The sequence below is a fragment of the Tarenaya hassleriana genome, unplaced genomic scaffold (assembly GCF_000463585.1).
Source record: "Tarenaya hassleriana unplaced genomic scaffold, ASM46358v1 Cleome8, whole genome shotgun sequence".
NCBI classification, from domain to species: Eukaryota; Viridiplantae; Streptophyta; class Magnoliopsida; order Brassicales; family Cleomaceae; genus Tarenaya; species Tarenaya hassleriana.
The window spans coordinates 1,422,055-1,442,428 of record NW_010970490.1 but is presented as its reverse complement, the minus strand read 5'-3'; the positions used below and the strand labels follow the sequence as shown (position 1 = coordinate 1,442,428).

General features: G+C 39.0%; 6 protein-coding genes across 8 annotated transcripts; 4 read left to right on the top strand and 2 right to left on the bottom strand.

The window, feature by feature from the left end:
* The first annotated feature begins 1,802 nt into the window (after window positions 1-1,802).
* Window positions 1,803-4,457, top strand: LOC104802318. 2 transcript variants are annotated; one of them, XM_019201139.1, is made up of 7 exons: window positions 1,803-2,389; window positions 2,580-2,679; window positions 3,107-3,172; window positions 3,388-3,478; window positions 3,711-3,784; window positions 3,985-4,046; window positions 4,157-4,457. In XM_019201139.1, the coding sequence occupies exons 1-7, from the start codon at window positions 2,211-2,213 to the stop codon at window positions 4,299-4,301; spliced, it is 717 nt and encodes a 238-aa protein (XP_019056684.1). In that variant the 5' UTR covers window positions 1,803-2,210; the 3' UTR covers window positions 4,302-4,457. The 2 variants fall into 2 exon arrangements, with proteins under 2 accessions (XP_019056684.1, XP_019056683.1); XM_019201138.1 differs by having other exon boundaries at window positions 1,806-2,389; window positions 3,705-3,784.
* A 342-nt stretch (window positions 4,458-4,799) lies between these two features.
* On the top strand, window positions 4,800-6,288 carry LOC109116186 (60S ribosomal protein L38). Its single transcript, XM_019201140.1, has 3 exons — window positions 4,800-4,908; window positions 5,415-5,598; window positions 6,059-6,288. The coding sequence occupies exons 1-3, from the start codon at window positions 4,906-4,908 to the stop codon at window positions 6,079-6,081; spliced, it is 210 nt and encodes a 69-aa protein (XP_019056685.1). The 5' UTR covers window positions 4,800-4,905; the 3' UTR covers window positions 6,082-6,288.
* Window positions 6,289-7,334: 1,046 nt separating this feature from the next.
* LOC104802317 (hydroxyacylglutathione hydrolase 1, mitochondrial) lies at window positions 7,335-10,708 on the top strand. Of its 2 annotated transcripts, none has more exons than XM_010525856.2 (8): window positions 7,335-7,598; window positions 8,174-8,353; window positions 8,592-8,795; window positions 9,115-9,238; window positions 9,441-9,541; window positions 9,990-10,064; window positions 10,208-10,306; window positions 10,409-10,708. In XM_010525856.2, exons 1-8 carry the CDS (start codon window positions 7,527-7,529, stop codon window positions 10,553-10,555), a joined length of 1,002 nt encoding a protein of 333 aa, XP_010524158.1. In that variant the 5' UTR covers window positions 7,335-7,526; the 3' UTR covers window positions 10,556-10,708. The 2 variants fall into 2 exon arrangements, with proteins under 2 accessions (XP_010524158.1, XP_010524159.1); XM_010525857.2 differs by having other exon boundaries at window positions 7,336-7,507.
* Window positions 10,709-11,345: 637 nt separating this feature from the next.
* On the top strand, window positions 11,346-15,596 carry LOC104802316 (3beta-hydroxysteroid-dehydrogenase/decarboxylase). The gene is made up of 12 exons (XM_010525854.2): window positions 11,346-11,719; window positions 12,074-12,163; window positions 12,249-12,382; window positions 12,469-12,639; window positions 12,989-13,105; window positions 13,197-13,276; window positions 13,653-13,851; window positions 14,003-14,105; window positions 14,338-14,512; window positions 14,789-14,945; window positions 15,046-15,112; window positions 15,203-15,596. Exons 1-12 carry the CDS (start codon window positions 11,458-11,460, stop codon window positions 15,355-15,357), a joined length of 1,710 nt encoding a protein of 569 aa, XP_010524156.1. The 5' UTR covers window positions 11,346-11,457; the 3' UTR covers window positions 15,358-15,596.
* A 403-nt stretch (window positions 15,597-15,999) lies between these two features.
* Window positions 16,000-18,266, bottom strand: LOC104802314 (protein STRICTOSIDINE SYNTHASE-LIKE 13). The gene is made up of 4 exons (XM_010525852.1): window positions 17,421-18,266; window positions 17,032-17,316; window positions 16,770-16,937; window positions 16,000-16,655 (listed from the first exon to the last, which is right to left on the bottom strand). Exons 1-4 carry the CDS (start codon window positions 17,795-17,797, stop codon window positions 16,244-16,246), a joined length of 1,242 nt encoding a protein of 413 aa, XP_010524154.1. The 5' UTR covers window positions 17,798-18,266; the 3' UTR covers window positions 16,000-16,243.
* Window positions 18,267-18,406: 140 nt separating this feature from the next.
* Window positions 18,407-20,070, bottom strand: LOC104802315 (RHOMBOID-like protein 13). Its single transcript, XM_010525853.2, has one exon. The coding sequence runs from the start codon at window positions 19,612-19,614 to the stop codon at window positions 18,805-18,807; it is 810 nt and encodes a 269-aa protein (XP_010524155.1). The 5' UTR covers window positions 19,615-20,070; the 3' UTR covers window positions 18,407-18,804.
* Between the last annotated feature and the right edge of the window lie 304 nt (window positions 20,071-20,374).

The following is a 20,374-nucleotide window of genomic DNA, read 5'->3' as shown; positions in this document are numbered from 1 at the left end:
GCTTGGTGAAGCAACGACGTGGCGACGGCATTGTGTGACCTCAGCTCGGATTCTGCGCGTCGTTCGTTTGGTTTCCCAATTCCCATGACAACAACTCTCTTTTCACTACCCTAAGCGAAATTGAGATATATATATATATATATATATATATATATATATATATATAGCTTAAATATCTTCCAAGTCTGACATATATTATATATGAATATAGATACTCTATATCAGTAGAAAATTGTTGTACTGCTGCGTTCGTGATCCTCACGTCCTTAGCGATTGATTTCCAAAACCACTCAATACCAACATAGATACAATACAGATACGTACATGAACCTTAATTATTCATGCATCCTAACAAATCTGGAGTTAATAACGCTTTTTATTTTTTGTAGTCACCATAGAGATGGACCCTCCTAAATGTAAATTTAGAACCTTCACTAACGTGCCTTGAAATTTCTCTCTCTCTCTCTATATATATAACTCTTGTCGACCGAAGCAACACATTTTTTTTATACTGGTGGGAACCCGTCATACGGTCTTTCGGACCGGGCCCCGACCGTCCCAATCCTCGACAGTTGGTATGCCAACAGTAAACTCCTGACCCTGCGCAATGACCGACAAACCACGTAGAGCAGATAAATCAGTCGAAATTGACCGATTCAAAGAAAAGTTTAGCCTCAGTTGGTTTCGAACCTACGACCCTGTGTAAGGGTAGACTCTCACTAACTAGTAGAGTTGGGGACTTCCCGACCGAAGCAACACATGATTCGTCATTCCAAATCAGTTTAATTTATTGGTAAACAAATTACATCATTTTTTTTTCAATAAATTGATGCATAAAATCAATAAATTTTTAGTGTTTACTTAATTCCTAACCCATTTTCCTCGGATCACTTTTAGAATCAAAAGAAGGTCAACGAGAGTATCATGCAATCGTCAACCTCTCGCATTACCCTAAAGTAAAGTAATAATTGCATACACTTTTAATTAGTACATTTGTAGTTGTTTAAATATTATAAACTTCAACTTAAAAAAAGTGTGCAAATTTTATTTATTTATTTATTTATTTATTAAAATGTCTTGCATCCTCAAAACATGGAATTATATAAATGACTTGGTATTATTCTCTTGATGGAACCTCAACGACAAGATATGGACTGATGATGGCTCATATAACATAAGCGTCAAATATAATTATTTTAAAATCCAAAACAAAAAAATATCATTACTACCAGTAAAGAAGAAAATAACAACCGGGCTTAATAAATACGTTGCATGCAAATGCGATAATTAATTAAACAAATAAAGAAAACAAACATGAGAGGATGTCATCTTATGAAGTAATTAATTAATTAGGGAAAAAGAACAGCTGGAAAATTATGACAAAGACGGAGTCCCCATTTTTGTCTGCTTCCTTTGAAACCCAACTCAATGCGTTTCTCTTAATTGCACTTTTCCAAATATTATATATACACACACACATATATATATATATGTGAAATTTCTGCATCAATAAACTTGTAATATGAATTTTCAGAGTACACGACATTAGAAATAATATTAAAAAAAAACGTATAACATAAGGTTTGTGATGTGGACTGCGCAATGATTTGATGATATCTTTTACGGTTGTCTTCTCAATTATGGGAAATCATATAACTATTTGACCAAAAATGTCAGGCTGTGACAGCCTACACATACAAGCGCAGATATATACATATATGCATCTGCCTTTGTATATATCTATTTTTCCAATTCAAAAGACGGAAAGAGCAAAAGGGAGAGAAAAAGGACAGAAGAAGAGAAGTTTAAGAAAACGATGTGAAACAAAAAATAAATAAATAAATAAAAAGCCTCTGGCTTTTTCAGCTTCGAAGGTGCCTTTGAATTTTCCGTACAGCTCGCTTTTCATTCTCCGCACGAGACGGAGAGATACCTATAAAAACGGAGGAGAAACAAAGTTGTGATTCGCTTCGCCGCCCACAGCTGTCTTTGCCGTAATCAGTACCTGTTGTAGTTTCTGTCCGTAACGTCCCCGTTTACCCTTTGGCGGGAACCTTCTGGGTTCTGATTGGGGTCCTCTGAGACGCGGCAGGGTTCTGATCGCGAGAGTTAGGGATTCGATTCTGAAATTTTGAGTTTTGGGGATCTAGGTTTGTGTTTTTTTGTTTTGCCTCTCTCTGGGAGTGGCTTTCGCGGGTGGTGGGAGCTTGATGGAGAATCCACTGGGAGCGCATGATGAGAGAAATCGGCATGCGTCGTCGTCTTTCGCCGGGAGAATCAACGGCTCCGGCAATCCGACGGCGGAGACGTCGGGTATGATGCATAACCCTGGAATTTCCATGGAGTGGACCCCCGACGAGCAGGCGATTCTGGAGGACGGCTTGGTGAGGTAAGCCCCTTTCGAATTATGAAAATCTTTTTACGATTCAGCATGGTTCGATTAATTTCAGTTGATTTTAACTATCTGAATCTGAATGGCTCCGGTGTAGCGATGCTTTTAGAATCCTCCAGTTTCTTGTTCCCCTGCTGAAACAGCTAACTCGTTTGACAAGCTCTCCTCTGATAATAATCATGTGAAGGTATGCATCGGAATCAAATCTCTCTCGTTACGCGAAAATCGCGATGCAGCTTCGTAACAAGACTATCAGAGATGTTGCCCTGCGATGCAGGTGGATGACGGTAAGCCTTTCCATCACGAAACTTTCGTCCTTTCACCCAAGTTTGGATGAACTAGCCGTAAAAGAATATACAAAACATGTTTTTATTTTGGGTTCAAATTCAATCGTGGAAAGGTATATTCACCTCCTGGACTTACTCGATTCTCTATTTGATGTAATTGGGCCGAAGGGCCGGTGAATTTTCGGATTTTCAAAAAGAAAAAGTTTTGTCCTTTCGTTATTCAGTACTACAATCATGGCCATTTTCGGGTGATAAGGAGGGCAGAAATTGAAAAATTTTGCATGAAAACGTACAGTTACATGAGTCATAAACATTTAGGAGAGTTATTATCTATCTACGTGACTCGATTTGGTCGATCATTTCCTGGGCAACTCAAAGACGATGCGTTCTCTTTAAAGATATTCTTCGGGTTTGTTGTTTGTCCCAGAAAAAAGAAAGTGGGAAGAGAAGAAAAGAAGACCGGAGTTTATCAAGAAGAGGCAGAGACAAAAAGGTACAAGACATTATTGTTCTGTTCTGTTCCCTCCCTGCAGTTGTTTCTACACTCATGGTTTCTGATATCTTTCTATATTATGAATGGTTTCAATTCGGTAATTGTTAGTTCTGTGATTCATTGAACCTTAAATGGGAAACAGATTTTATTTGCCAAAAGGGTCTTGATCTTTGGTTTCCGATATCATTAAAGATTGTAATCTATTGTTTTGTCAGGAAAGAACTGTTGATGCTTCAAACTCATCTGGGTTAGTGACCCAGACCAACAATCAGATCTTTGCACCACCTCTTGTTCCTACAGCACTTGGTAAGTCTCTTTCGTACTTGTGGTGAGTTTCCGTAGCCTTCTTCTTCGCGTATTTTCAAAACGTAAAAGGAACCTTGGACGGTCTCTAACTCTAATGCAAATCTCAGAACAGCTTAATCTGTTTTTCTTCTCAGACATGATCATAACAATACTCTAATGCACCGATAACAGTAATGAGGGCATCGTCGAAGATCTTGCGATGTGTTTACCCACTTGTTTGCAATAGTTGCAGGGGCCACTAGCGAGGTTCTTAGAGAAAATGAGCAGATGTTCAATGAGATTTCTGGAAATCTTGCATCCTTAAAGGTGAAATGTACATATACCAAGTTTAGTTCCATTCCATTTTTGTTCTTTTCTTTTGGATTCATGCTTCCGATATCTCTTTTAACTGTCGATATATAGCCGGAAAACCCTTCTCGTTTTTGCGTGAGGGGAATGGCTGCTTAAACTGATCATTATGATTGACAATGGCAAGAAAACTAACCATTGTTAAACTTTCTTTTCAGCTCAAAAAGAACATCACTCACTTCTCCAAAGTCCGGGATAACATACAGAAACTTCTCGACAAGTACGTGTTGCTGCTCGCTCTCTGTAACTTGAGCACAGTAAAATTTCTTCTCTTTTTTCATGTCCGAGGAAAAAAAAAAGATTACATCCATCGTTGCTTCGACCTCGCAGCTTTGACAATGATGAACCTGAGATGATGAAGCAAATGCCACCAATCCCGGTGAAGATGGAACATGAGCTTGTAAACACCATCATTCACTTTTCAGGATTACCGATGCAACCCTCCTTACCGCCGTCTCAGCAGAAAAAATCTTAGCTTGCGAATCAAGGAACTGGTCGGGTTCATCCATTTTTGCCGTTGTTATCAGTATTCTTGCTCTGTTCTGACAGAAACCCTAGGGTTTTGTGCTTAGTGATGAACAGTTTTCAGTGATCTTCAGTTATTAGCATTCAGTGATTTTTCTTCTTCTTCTTTCTTCAGGGTTTAGGAATCCCCCCTGCGTAAATTAGTTCCGACCACTTCATGGTCTCAGTCAGATCAGACATTTTATTCATAAATCCATTTGAAAATGACAAAAGAAAGATGCCATCAAGACAAGTGTGGTCCTCTTGCTTCTGGGTTTTTTGTCTGAGAAACAGATTACTCGAGGCCTACGCCATTGGACTGCAGTTACACTTTGTTGGGCCTTTAAAGCCCAAATATTAATAAAGAAAAATGGGCCTGATAAGCCCAAAATAATTTAAAATGAAGGGGCCTGATTCTTTTGATACGTTGTTGTTGGGTCCATGTAGTTATGAAGACCAGCTTCTAGGGTTGTTTTCGTGATTTGGTTTACACTTCCTCATATAAATAGCGTTGGTTACGGCGGTCTCCTTCTCCCGACGGCTATCTGCGGAGGAGAAGACAGAGATTCGAAAAAATGGTGATGTCACTTGTTTCTCGTCTTTCTGTATCTCTCGGTGAATTCGATTGTTCTCGTTCTCCATCGGCGTCGAAGCATTTGTTCTTCTAGTCCTTTCCGATCATCTACGTCTAGGTTTTTGGTGCCCTCCTTTTGTAGTGTTTATTCAGATTCTGTTTGTCCTGGTGGTAGATTATATGGTTTTGAGTTGATTTCTCTCTGTAGTTGTTAGGTTGAACTGTTCAAGTGGAGTTTGAATGATTTTGTCAGCTATGTGTATTAATTTGATCGAAGAGAGGATATGAGTGTGGAAGAGAGGCGAGTTAATGTGGTTTTCCTCAGAATCGTGTTTGCAAGTTAGTGTTCTTAGTTAAAATCATATTAAAAGAATTTCAGAAGGTGTGAACAAAATCGGTGTAGGAAACTGCGATTTAGTCATGCACCATTGAACTTCAAATGCTGGGTGGATACTGGATTTTGTACTGAAGGGATGATATTTGTTCCGTGTGTGTGGTTGTGATCTGCAGCCTAAGCAAATCAATGAGATTAAAGATTTCCTCCTCACCGCCAGAAGGAAGGATGCTCGGTCTGTGAAGATCAAGCGAAGCAAAGACGTTGTCAAGTTCAAGGTCCGATGCTCCAAGTACCTCTACACGCTCTGTGTATTTGACCAAGAGAAGGCTGATAAGTTGAAACAGTCTCTTCCTCCAGGTTAATCCCATCTCTTCTCTATGCTTTTGTACGAGTATGGAACACACTCTCTCAAATTTTGCCGCACGCAAAGTTTTCAGTTTTCGTATCTGGGTCTTTGTGGGTGTTGAGGAATAGCCGGTTTGAGTATGCCTAAAGTAAATTGGTCATGACTTGAATGAAGACTGTATATCCTTGTAATATTTGTCATGAAATTATCTTAAGTATGGGTCTTTGTGGATGTCGTGGAATAGCATGTTTGAGTATGCCTAAAGTAAATTGGAATCACGGCATGAATGAAGACCGTATATCCTTGTAATATTTGTCATGAAATTATCTAAGACCTGTACGCTCAATCTTTATGTTAATTGCAGTCATTTACCGATTCATAGACATGGTAAAAGAATCGAATGATTTCTGTGATAAGACTGTGCTACAATCCTTAAAACTGAGTTTTTGAAGTTGTATGATGGTGTTGCAGGTCTGAGTGTACAAGATCTGTGAGGTCAAAAGCTTTCCCAGACCAGATGGAAACTCTATATTGAGGTTTATCTATTTTGAAATTCTCAACGTTCTTGATGTGGCTTTGTATTTTTCTTAGGAGGTTGTTTTTTTCCCCGTTCTTTCAATGATTCAAAACGTGGTTTTGGATTGGTTGGTAAATGGAAAGACTTGTTCCTCCTTTTGTTAAATCTTGATTTGGAGTTTACCCGTGTATGTGTATGTATAGATTCAATGGTATATATATATATATATGTATGTGTGTGTGTTTAAAATTCTATCATAGTTATTGACGACATTACAAAGAACACACACACACACATATATATATATATATATATATATATATATATAACAAATAGATAAGCAATTAGGTAGGCTATGAAGTGATTTGTCGCATGTATTTGGTGCCGCAGTTGTTCTCATCGGATTATTGGATGTTATGAAAATATTGATTTTGATATAATGGCTAACTGGCTAATGTTACAAAGATAGTTACGGAGATTGGAAGTAATAAATTTTACAATCAAAATCATAGTTTTCATTATTTACAGTTCTACCTTTACGCCTACGTGATCTGATAACGACCCAATAAAAATGTTTTTGGTACCAAGTCTCCATAAAATTTTGATAATTTGACCATTCATTTATTTATTTATTGTTAAAGTTTAAATTTAAAGTTTTTTCATTATTTTTGTATTTTTGAAAAAGTACGATAGATTTGTTTGAAATCTATATTATTTAAACTTTTTTTAAAAATAAATATAAGTTTTTATTTTAAAAAAATATTATATATAATCACTAAATCCGAATTAATTGATCATAGGTTGAATGGCGTGATAAAGACAACGCACCAAAAAAAAAAAATGGAAGCGGGTGAGGTGAAGGATCATGTGTAGTGTCAGGAAAAAACATAACATGTAATCATAATAATGGCCCTTAACACCTAAATCTCCATGTGTTCTTTTTCCTCACTCTGCTCTCATTTATGTGTTGTATTAATTGCAAACGTACGATCCAATCACATGATCCTTCTATATATTTATAATCTCTATTATTTTATTACAATTGTAATGTATTGGTTTGGTCTTATTTATTATTCCTCCTACTGTAATTTATTTGGTTTTCTATAGTTTTAACCGAAGTTAGTCGCAATCGTCTTAGTGAATTTAATTAAGCGGTAATTAATCACAGGTTTATCACATCATTATAAAACCAAACCAAAACGCAAAAGGTTGAACTAATTTGACTCAACGCGGAAAAAAAAATTAAAGCAAAAAGGAAAGAGGAGTGAAAGCTGTCTCTCTCTCTCTTGTCGAAGTCGCAAGCTCGTCATCACAAAAGCCCAGGGAGCAAAATTCTGGCTGTGTCGACGCGCAAAGCCCTGAAACGAACCATCTCTCTCGCTCTCTCTGAACAACCCCCCTCGGTGAGGGATTGAGTGGGTTATGCAGATGTTCTCCAAGACTTCTTCTTCTTCTTCTTCTTCTTCCATGTCTTCGATTCCTTCTTGCTCTAGGGTTTACTCTCTCTCCCTATCCATTTTATTTGATCCCCTCGGCTTCTTTCCCGGTTGAATTTCGAGGCTTGAAAGATTTCCCGATCCGATCTACTGGGTTTTCTGTCGTTTGCTTGTTCCTAGCTCTCTGATTTCTGGCTCGAAGTTTTGGGCTTTTAGCTTTTTGAGCTGTGTATTGTTCCGATGATCTCTACGCTTCTGATTTTTCTCTCTCTTTCTGATGAGGGAAAATTGGGGCTTTAGGGTTTTGTACTTCAGTGATCCACGTTTTAACAATGTGTTCCGTCTCTCTCACCGAGAGTAGTGTTGTTGATTTTGTTTGCTTGATGAGACAATTGTTGCAAGCATGTTTGAGCGAATGGGCTTTCACGAGTTAGTGTCGGAGCTAATGCTTTTAAGACAATTAAGATGGGTTTGGTGAATTCTGTTTTTTTTTTGCCATTTTGGTTATGCTGCTTATGGGACTGTGTCGATCTTCTCTTTCATCTCTGTCCTTGTCCAACCCTGTTAATCATGCCAGATTTTGATGATATTGTAGTATTCATACTGTAATTGATCGATCTATCCATGAAACAGATTGGGGGTCAGCTCTGTGTGTGGCCGAGCTTGAGACAACTCTGCCTAAGAAAAAGTCTTTTGTATGGAGTAATGTGGTTGCTGTCCATGCCACTGAAAACGTTACGTGGAGCCAGCCGAACCCTTAGGATTGCCCATTTTTGCAGCATCTCTAACTTGACCTCATTGAAAATCGAACTGGTTAGCTGTCTCTTTTCTCAACTCTTTGCTTGTCTGTTTATTTCCTCTGATTCTAGTATGACCATGCTTTTCTAGTTGTTGTTGTTGTTTTCTAACAGTTTACCTTGTCATGCTGAAGGTGTGGTTGGGCATAGTTCTTTGGAAAAAAAACCCGGCTTTGTTAATATTTGGTTTGATGTGATTGAGAATGTGACAAATGATCTTTCTGTGTTTCTTCAATTTGTTGTTGTTATTTCAGGTGCCATGCCGGAGAGACAACTATGCATATCTTTTGCACGATGAAGATACTGGCACAGTCGGGGTTGTCGATCCTTCTGAAGCTGCACCTGTTATCGAGGCATTGAGCAGGAAAAACAGAAATTTGACCTACATATTGAATACTCATCACCATGATGATCACACCGGGGGGAATGCAGAATTGAAAGAAAGGTACGGAGCAAAGGTATGGGGATTCTGTCCTTTTTTTTCGGTTTTAAACATGCATTGTATTGGTATTGCGGCTATTGCCTAGGTTCCTTTTTAACAAAATCCTGAGAGAGAATCCATCAAAAGTTAGTTCTTTTAAGCTTTATCTCACGTTGAATCATTTGGCATTAATAGCTGTGTAATTTATGTCTTTTAGTGTAGTGGATTGAGTTATACAACTTTTAATTGTTGAGTGAACCTTCGTGGTTCTGCTTGCTGGTCTTCTTGAGCTTATGTTCTTTGTTGTTTCTGTGATATGTTCTTCATGCTGTTGTATATTAATAATGTTACTACAGGTGATTGGTTCGGCTGTGGATAAGGATCGGATTCCCAGTATTGACATTGCTCTGGGCGATGGTGACAAATGGATGTTTGCGGGGCATGAAGTTCGAGTGATTGAAACTCCTGGCCATACCCAAGGTTGGTAACTGCCTCGAATGGTAAAAAACTCGCGTTCTTATATGAAAATTTATAGGGTATCAAGCCAGTGGTTCATCTAGTTTCCATACCCTGGACGGTATCTTGAGGAATCGAATGTCAATTCAGTAGAAACATGTGGTGGAAATGATTTGTCACCTTTCTTCTCCGGACCCTTCTGTTATTTGTTTTCATTTGCAAGCAGGCCATGTTAGTTTCTACTTTCCCGGCTCAGCTTCCATATTCACAGGAGACCTGATCTATAGCTTATCCTGCGGTAAGCTCTCCGAAGGCACCCCTGAGCAGGTAAATATTGCTCGAAACTACGGTGAATTGGCTCTGAATGTTTACCAATTGTGCTAAGGGAGTCAAATGAGTTAAGGTTCTAATATACGGAGTTTATAGAGGTGGGTTTTTGAAGAAAATTATGAGAATCAAGTTTATGAAGTTGAAGCTTGAATTTGTAGAACACAAGAATCTGAAGTTTTGAAAGTTGAGAGAGGTGAGTTGAATTAACCATTGATTGGTGAGATTAGTGAAGTTGCAATAGTAACTAAAGACCCACTCTCTAACATGCCATCGTGATGCTAACTTTGTTTTCGGCTTCTATGCAAAGCTAGCCTAACATAGGGGACAGCAGAATCTAGTAACTGACTATAGAAGTGAACTTCACCACATCATATGCTGTCTCTCTCTCTGTCCCTTTTCATGATTTTACGTCAGTGACCATTAGATAGCTTTCACCGATTTTCAGATGCTTTCGTCGCTCCGTAAGGTAACGTCTTTGCCGGATGATACAAGGATATACTGCGGTCACGAAAACACAGTGGTATGCTTTCAGCTTTTGTCTCATCTAATGTAATGCAATTCAATGTTTTCCTTTAGTTTTGTGGTATCTTTATTCACTTTACAGTGACCATCATCGTCAGTACAGATATAATAACACGTACGTATCTTTCACTTTCTCGTCAGAGCAATTTGAAGTTCGCACTGTCGGTAGAACCAAAGAACGGAATTCTTCAATCCTATGCAACCCAAGTCGCCCATCTCCGCAGCCAGGGTCTCCCCTCGGTAAATTTCTCCCGAACCCTCTCTTCCATTCCATGTTTCCTGCACTTCCCCGAATATCATCGTAAAGGCGATCTTTTTTTTTAATTAACGGGCTGGGTTCAGATTCCGACGAGCGTGAAGGTGGAGAAAGCTTGCAATCCGTTCCTGAGAAGTCACAGCAAAGAGATCAGGAGGTCGTTGCGGATTCCGGACACTGCGGATGAATCCGAGGCTTTGAGAATCATGCTCAGAGCCACAGATCATTTCTGAAGTATGGTTCTGGTCTCTTGTATAGAAGAAAAACATTGCCGGTGCCCAGACCATACCACCTGCAAGAAATAATCCCATTTTTACCCCTTATGTGTTTTTTTCCCTTCTCCTTCAAACCCCCCCAAATTCATTTGGCCCAATTTTTTTTTTTAATTTCAGCTGTAATATTTCTCTTATTATTAAATTAAAAAAATACACATAATATATATTATAGAATTTATCAAATTGGTATTGGGAAACACGATAGAGTTGTTGGGCTGATCCTTTGATGGGTTCAGTTCACCTTACTTCAACTAAACGTCTAAACGTGAAGGGTTATTATATTACTCCATCCGTTTTAAATTTTAATATAAACATGGTTTTAGATTTTTTCATAATTTTTAAAAAGATTTAAATTAAATTATATCTATATATTAAAATTTGATATTTTTAGTTAAAGATAAAATTAATTTTTTTAATTAAAAATCATTTAAAAAAAATCTAAAATAACAACTATTTAAAAATAAAAAATAATCTTTAAAACGACAGTTATTAAGAAAGGGGAAGAGTATTACTTATTTTTAGGTAATCTCATTAATTAAGGGTTATATGCGACGGTTAGTCATTATTATAGTAACACACTAACAGATCCTAATACCGTATAATGCAAATTCAATGAATAGTTGAAATTGAGGTATTGTTTTCGCGATTATTATGAAATATTTATTTAAATTTAGTAATTAGCAAAGAGGCTAAAATGCGATCGGAGTTTTAACGTCAAGCAATCCCCTAAAATAGTATTTACCTTTCTGCCACTTCCCACCTACTGATCCTCGAACCGGCTCTTTCTCTCTCTACAGACGCCGATTTGCGGGGAGAGAGGGGGGGGAGAGAGAGAGAGAGAGGAAGTCGTCGATTCAGCGATGACGATGGAGGGTGACGCTGTCAATGGCGATTCTCATCTGAAGACGTGTGTCGTTCTCGGTGGCCGAGGCTTCATCGGTCGATCGCTCGTCTCCAGGTTGCTTCGACGCGGAAGCTGGATCGTTCGAGTCGCTGATTCTGCCCGGTCGCTCCAACTTTACTCCGGAGACGAGTCTGATTCGCTCCTCGAGCACGCTCTCTCCTCCGGCCGTGCCTCCTATTACTCCGTCGATGTCCGCGATAAATCTCAAATCGTTAGAGGTTTTTGCTTCCCGTTTATTATTGTTCAGTTTCAGCATTTTGTTGAATATGGGAGTTGGTGGATGTTTGCGGATTAGCGTTTGGTTTATGGGAAAATGCAGCGGAAGAATAGTCGGATATGAGGATTTAACTTTCCTCACCTAGTATAGATTTGATATGTTAATCAATCAATCGGCTGAATGCTTCTTGTTTGAGGGGAAGATTGTTGAAAATGAGATAGCTGCATGAAAATTATACGTTCTCGTCTTGAGCTTATTTTCTCTGTCTCCTTCTGCTCTCTCCTTGACTGATTGCTTACAGCTCTGGGGATGTATCAGATGTTTGGCTAAGATTTGTAACAGTTTTTCCTTGCAGCTACCGAGGGTTCCTGTGTTGTATTTTACATGGGAGCCTCTGATTTACGCTCAAATGATTACTATTACTGCTACAAGGTTTTAGTTAAAGGTAAGCTTTTTGTTATTTTATGCGGGTAATGTTGCTTGCATTTATGCGTCTGGATGTAAATTGGATTGTCAGTTGTCTCTGACAGGTACGAGGAATGTGATTTCTGCTTGCCGTGAGACTGGAGTCAGAAAACTTGTCTACAACAGCACCGCTGATGTTGTTTTTAATGGTTCTCAAGATATACGTGATGGTGATGAATCCTTGAGATGTCCCTGCCAGGTATGCCCTACACGTGGATTGTTATATTGTTTTTCCTTTATTGTTGATCTGGAAATGATATATGTTTCTGTCTGAGTAATGTGCAGTTCCAGTCCATGTTGACGGACTTTAAAGCTCAAGCAGAAGCATTGATCACATTTGCCAACGACCAGGATAGTCTTTTGACTTGCGCGCTTCGGCCTAGCATTGTATTTGGACCTGGTGACACGGAGTTTGTTCCTTCCCTAAGGGATCTTACCAAATCTGGATATGCAAAGGTGTAAGAACATTTTCAAACATTTTCTTTTAAATACGCATACATGGCATGGTATCTTTAATCATGTCGAATATAATCCATTCATCTCACGATTTTCTCATCAGTAACCGAAGAATGATATAGATAGGCAAGACCCTATAACTATTATTGTGCCTGCAGTTCTTCTTGCATCAAATTATCCAACGTTTTAAATTTGATCAAGGTGTTTGATTTAATATATACAATGGCTTCTGTTGTATGCATTTTCCCCCTGATATCTACCCTATTTTTTTCCGATGTCATATGTTCTAGCACTTGTGGCATTCTTGATTTTTCTTTGGTAGTGACTGCCTTCGTTTTTGAACTTTCAGTTTATAGTTGGAAAAGGTGAAAATATGTCTGATTTCACTTATGTCGAGAACGTCGCCCATGCACATATTTGTGCTGCAGAAGCATTAGATTCACAAGCAGAGTTCGTGGCTGGAAAGGTAACCATGGCTCTTGTTCATTAGCTAAACCACTCCTAAAAGTGGAAAATCTTGATTTGTGATGGAGATATTTCATTCTAATCACTTGTAGGAGTTCTTCATCACTAACCTCAAGCCAGTGAGGTTTTGGGACTTTGTTACCCACATAAATGAGGGTTTGGGGTACCCAAGGTAAATGACCATTCAAATAATAGTTCGTTGCGAATCTTGTTGATTTATCTTGGCATTTCCTGATTATGAAGTGTCTGAGTAGCTCGAACGCCATTTTAGAAACACCAGGGAGCTTTTGAATCCAACATGAATGTTCCTATTTCAAAGCATCTGCATTCTTAAGATTTTGATTTGACAGATTCGAGTCATATCGTACTTCTCATAAGATGATTCGAGTAGTTTGCATATGACTTATGTACATGGTGATTCTGTGTGCTACATTATTATGTGTTTGTATGTCATATTTCTTAAGTTTGGTCATTTTTAAATATTCAACATGTTTACAGCTGACTTTTTGGATTACCTGATTCTATCTTTCTCTTCCCTTTAATTGCAGACCATCCACCAAAATCCCTGTTCAACTGGTTTTGGGGTGTTTTTCTCTTCTTAAATGGGCACAAGAAAAAATGGGCTTTGGTTTTGGCAGTTCTTATGATGCAGCACATCAGTTTATTCTGTTAGCTTCCCATACGAGGACTTTCAACTGCAATGCAGCTAAGAAGCATATTGGTTATTCACCTATTGTAACACTTGAAGTGAGTTTCGTTTAGATTTTTCTTTGTTATATTGGATGATTATTGTTTCGCCCCGTATTCAGGTTTTCAAACCTTTGAGATTGACATTTCACGCAAAGCTGTCTTTGTAGCCATTAGCACCTTTGTAACTCCTTGATTGGCGGTATTGTAGGATGGTATAGCATCAACCCTTCAGTGGTACTCTCGTGCACATGAAAGTTCTGATGATTCAACTGACCCATCAAAAGCTGATAAGCTTCTTGGTTGTGGAAAAGGTTCGAATCACTTCCCTAATCATGATTATAATGCCTTAAGCTCTGATATGTACTTAGTTTCACATTCAATTACAATGCTCTATAACTTCTGTGACTATATATGCCAAAATGTTAAGAGGCTTTTGTAACGTCATAGATTCCCAAATTATACTTAGCTTAGACGGTAATGTATTAGTTGCAAGGTTTTTTGTCCTCTTTAACTTTTATAAACTTTTCAATTATGTTCGTGCAGTTGCAGACATCTTGTTGTGGAGAGATGAGAAGAAAACATTCACTTCTTTTGTTCTCCTGAACATCTTATATTACTGGTTCTTCATTTCTGGAAAATCATTGACTTCTTCAACAACCCAACTTCTGTTCCTATTTGCCATCGTTCTTTATGGACATAGCATCGCACCATCGAACATGTAAGTATGGGTTTGATGTTATATAATATACAATATCCTTGGAATTTTTATATTTCTTTCTCCATCTCTACGAATGTAAAAAGCAGTGAAATTTCCACACCCTTATCTGGAATCTGGCATTCTCTATTGTTAATTACATTCTGCATTTGTCCTATCAGACAGTTGAGCTATTCATAACATCTGGAAATGTTTTTATTCCCCACAATATGTCCATGTATATATGATCCTCTTTTTAAAACCTTTGCTTCATGCAATCTAAAGATGCTGTTTCCACAGATTGGGTTTTCCGATAAAGAAGATACCTCCCTGGAGTTTTGAGATATCGGAGTCAGCAATGAGAGATCTCAGCAGAAATATCGTGTTTGCATGGAACCGCGGTGTCCGAAATGTAAAGTCTTTAGGCAGGGGAGGGGACTGGAGCATGTTCTTAAAGGTACAACAATTCCATGTCTTACCTTTAAATTACAGCCTGTTGAAGATATCGATAAAATTAGTCTAAAACCCTTTTTTCACTATTGGTTGAACCGACACAGGTGGCAGGCTCGTTATATCTCCTAAGGCTGATCTTGTCGCACTCCTTGGCGACATTGTTTTTCGCCGGTATGTATGCACACGCACACATCCCATATGTCATGGTGTATTGGTTGATTTTGCATTCGGCACCCCAATGAATTAAACATTTGGTGGCAGCGTTATCAATGGCATTCACAGTGTTCTTCATCTACGAGCAATACGAGCTTGAAGTCCATCAAGTAGGGTGGATTCTATTCAAATGCGTGAAGGGACTGAAAAGAGTAGCGGTGGTTGAGAATCCTTCTGCTTCTGCTGCATTCATATCTTCTTAACCAACGCCTTATGGTTCACTCCTTTCCCATTTACCACCCAGACACTGACCTCAAGACAGTGTAGACGTCTCTTTCTTTCCTTCCTCACAGGTTCTCTCTCTCTCCTCATTTTAGACATTGAACGCTTGGTTATAAATAAATAGGTTAAAAATTAGTTCCTAATATGATTGAAATCATATATATATATTTACTTCTTGCAATTGTTACACCTTGAAATTGGATACATTTTTTTTTTCTGATTTTCTTATCTAGTTTACTTATAGTTTATTGAAAAATTAATGAAGACATGATAGGGATATTATGGAAAACTCGCGCTATCAGGGAAAATATTTGGAGCAATTAATCACGAAGCAGAGGACAATGTAAAGGGTATCTGTAATCAAAACTTATTAAATTTTATTAAAAATAATGGAAATTAACTTAAATCACAAATAAGTAAACCCGCTCACCATCTAGGGTTTCTTTTCTGTAGACAGGAATGTAGTCTGTCATGTAGTTCTCTCTGGATCTTCGTGTTGCTAAGGGCAACGGCGTTTTAGTGGGCAGTTTATACTCTTCCTGCCGGAATTAGGTCTTTACGAGAGTCGAACTCTCGTTGTGGTTACCAAGCTTCCTCAAAAGAATTTTTTTTATGTCCCTTAATTATGTTGTAAGAAAGAAAAAAGAGATAAAACGGAGATATACTTGGAAACATGCATGAAGACTATGGAGATCTTATGAACTAATCCAAGACCCTTCAGTCCTTAGGAAATGCTTGTTGTTGTCGTTTGACAAAAAAGAAATGGTGGGACAAAGCTTGGTTCTCCTTATCTGTCTTTTTTTTTCTCTTTCTAATATAGTCAAGAAACAAGACTAGATCACAACGTTTCCAGAGTCATTTCAGGTCCTAACCCAAGGGCAAAGGGTAAGGCAGAGTGGCAATGTGGTTATGAGCCACTGTCCCAATCCAAAGCTTCCCTTGCACCTCCCTCACTTCACTCACAAGCTTCATCACCTCTCCTTCTGCATCCTCGAGCACTTCCAGGATCTTCCCTTCCTCATCCAACAGCGATATTACTGTGTACATCCTCATCCCCATCACCTTTGCCGTCAAGCTCATCCTTATCGGCAGCCTGAAGTATATGCTCTTCATCCACGGGTTTTTCGCCAGGACCTCTTGTGCTGGTGTTCTGCAACAATCTATCGCAACCCAGAACTGTCCCTTCTCGTTCATCCTCACGTTGTCTGGGAATCCCGGGAGATCCACCACCACCTCGATTTCCCCCGTCTTTGGACCCTCCACCCAGTATTTCATCAACCTATATTGATATCATATGACCCATGATTCGATTTGCAAAGATATGAAAGATGCCAGCCTCTTAAACAAATTTTCACATCCTTATCTTTTCATACGGCTACTTCTTCACAATTACCTGCAGTTGGTGGTTTCGGTGTAGAGAAGGAAAGATTGGTCTTTGGAGAACTGAACTCCATTGGGGAAAGCCAACCCATCCAACACAATGTGAGTTGTCTTGGTAGGTGGATCATACCTTAGAAGCCTTCCTGTTGCTTCTCCCTCCAACAATATGAAGAAGTGGTTCCTAAAAATACATGTCTAGTTCTTCTCATAAGATAATGGTAGAAATTACCGCTAATAGCAGGGGAAGGGGGGAGCTTTTTCTATCGTAAACTTACACTCTATCGTATCTCTTGCTGGTGTCAGTGAAGAATATGGAACCATTTTTATGGATGTCAAGGTCATTGGCAAAAAGTATAGGCTTTCCTTCAACATGTGTAGATAAAGAGGTCGCAAGTCCTCCTTCAGGACCGACTACAAGTAGACCATAGTAAGCGTCTGCAATGAACAAATTTCCAGTCTGTTTATCAAACCTCAGGCCAAGGGGCCGGCCACACAGCTTCTCGTGCTTCCATTGCTTGTGTGTGGTTGAATCAACACCTCTTGCACATGCCTTCTCTGACCTAATTGTCATGCAACACCAACAAGAATAAGATGAATTGGATTTTGAACAAGTTCATTCCTATGAACAAGTTCATTCCTATGAACAAGTTCATTCCAGTCTTACCAATTTGATGTCACAGCTGCAAAGGTCTCCCATCCGGTTGCTTCACCCATCCATCTTACTATTCTTCCATCAGCCAAACCAGTGTATGGACCACGGCCTAAACTATCAAACTCCAATGACTCTGGACCGAAGACTTCGTCCACAAACTCCAGTTTCCCATGACGAGCCAAACGGCTGAGGTTGTCCCTCTTCCAATCTTCCATGACTCGCGTGTATGGAGCAATCTTGTGCTTCACAGGTCTGAACTCATGACCCCCCACTGGAGCCATGTCAAATGGGTCAACCACTATGAAACCTACAGACAAGGCAAGGATAAGGAGAATCGGGTGATGCGTAAGCAAAGAGTCGTAAATGCCACATTGCCCTTTCTTCTCCATCAGGGTGATCAGAGCAGGGGATCAGAAAGAAAGAGCTGATACTCCTGATCACTTTAGAGATTATATAAAACACTATGGAGGCTGGTTGTTGACAACTTGTTGTAAAGTTGGGGGAGTGCAGATCTTGTGACTGCATTCTGGGTTGAGAGTAGGTTACTGGAAATAATAAACAAATATCCTGTAGTGGATCTAACTCAGATAACTCTAATACCTACTACTCATCTGTGTAATACGCACATAAATCCTTTAACCTACTACCCATCGGAAGCTTTTGTCCAGTAACTGCTCTATCTTTTATCTTACCCTTCTTTTGGAATCTACAACAGGAAAGAATGCAAGATGGAAGTCATAGCAACAAGCATGAAATTGCTTGAAATACATGAATCTAACTAGAAACCACCAGAATCCATCATCCGATAACAGTCTTTTTGAGTATGACAAGAAACATGAAATCCAAAACTATAACTTCCATGAAATACCTTCTGAAATTAGAAACAAACGAGCAACAAAATGACATTCCAACTTATGAAAACAGCGGCTACCAAACTAGCAATAATGCCCAGCAGATGAAAGCTTGAAAAGTTACAATAAACCAAAGGAAAATCAATGTTCAAGAATCAGGCTTTCATAACAAAATCATGAGTAAAGGGTACAAATGGCGAAGCATGCTACTCATGCGGAGCATCTTTAAAATGAGGCCATACTCCTTCAATATACATAAGACATGACAATTGTCTATCTAACCATGTTGGCATGTTTTTATAATCCCTATCCATGAATAAATTTGAGCGCACGTGAAATCCTGCCCATATAAGTCAAGTGTAAGTAGAAGGGCAGACACCACATTATGCATCAAACATATCCACAGATAGTTCACGCGAGCCTGAAGGGGCCATGGCTGCAAACTCTTATTATAAACAATTCTTTCATGACGCAGCTGAAGCATTAGTCTCACTCTCGATATTTCGGATCAGACATCAATAGTAACAATCCGCCATGAACCGAATTTAGACGACTTCCATTCCACTGACAGGAATTGCACCCATTTGCAAGGTCCGGCCATTTCCAACAAACCGCACTGAAGGCAAAGAAGGATCAGTAACCGATTCAATCTCTAGAAATCTGAAATCATAAGCACCAGACTTCTTCAAACTGAACACAAACACCACTAACATCCAACCCAACATAGTAAGAGCCCAGTAGTTATTCATCCCACCAATCAGACCCCAAGATATGGCATACCCAACCAGGATTCCTGACAAATGTCCCACAAAACTGGCTTGTGGAACAATAATCGATGTGAAGATGAGTGACTCAAAGGGTGCAAAACTAATGGGAAGAGACAGAAACCCAAAAAGATCCAACTTTGAAGAGGGTTGCTTCACGGAGAGAATCGTCATCCACCCAAACACAACGCACGAGTACCCAACAGCTGTAACTCTACGGAAATAGTCAATCTTAAATCTCACTATCAACAAATGGTAGATCCCAAGTACTAAAACACCGGACAGGATAACAAGAACAAGAGTGTAATGCAGATAATAAGCCATTCCAAGTCCGACATGTCCGAGCTCTTCCACAACACCAAGACTCCACAGAGCACTCATATTGAACACAAGATGCAAGATGCTGATATGTGAGAATGCCGATGTAATTATCCTCCAGTAGTGCCCTTCAACTGCGGTTTCATAACTCAAACCCACTTGAGAATATCCAATGTTCTTCTTCTGAATCACTAACCATATTACACTACATATCGTTATGATACAGCTCGTCGCTGGCTTCTCGAGAATATCGTAAAACAACGGCCTTCCCATTCTTCAAACCTCTCTTCCGCTTGCTCTCTCAAGTCGGAGCCACAGAAAGCCGGCAACTTGATTCCAATAATCAACAGAAAGAATCACTAGGAAATTATTGCCCTTCCAATTTGCTAAAAGCTTGAGCCCACGAAATTTCGAAAGGAGCCCAAGAAAGACAACCCAAAATCCGGATTGAAAAGAATCAGATCAATAAATCTGATTCGTTGGAGAAGATGAGGTACAGAGATCTGAGAATTAGGTTTCCCGAGGATTAAACGCGAAGCAATGTCGCCTCAGAGAACTCCGGGATAAAACTAAAACCGACAACCCTCGTTTTTCTCTAGAACGATCAAGAGAGATCTTCCTTACTTGGGAGTTGATTCGATTCTTCGCGCTACCTTCTTCTAGATTTTCTCGGGAAAAAAAATTTCGCCAGAATCAGAAAGCAGACCGCAACCCGAAAAATTAAACAAAGGAAAGAAAATGGTCGCCTCCTCTAAATTATGGATCTAGGCCTCACAATTCTTAAGGTCGAATAAATATAAATGGGCTCAGCCCATTAAAGCTTCGTGTTATAATCGAAAAAAGGAAGGGTGCTTAGTGCTTAGTTACTAGTTAGTCATCATAATTAATCAAGTTTAAGAATTTAATTAAATTCTAAAATTGTAAAAAATTTACAAAGAAAACTAATTTGTTTTTTAATCAAGTAAAGGGGACTAAGAGGGTCCATCCATGGTATGTATTATGTATGTGTATATATTATGGTTCAACACATAAA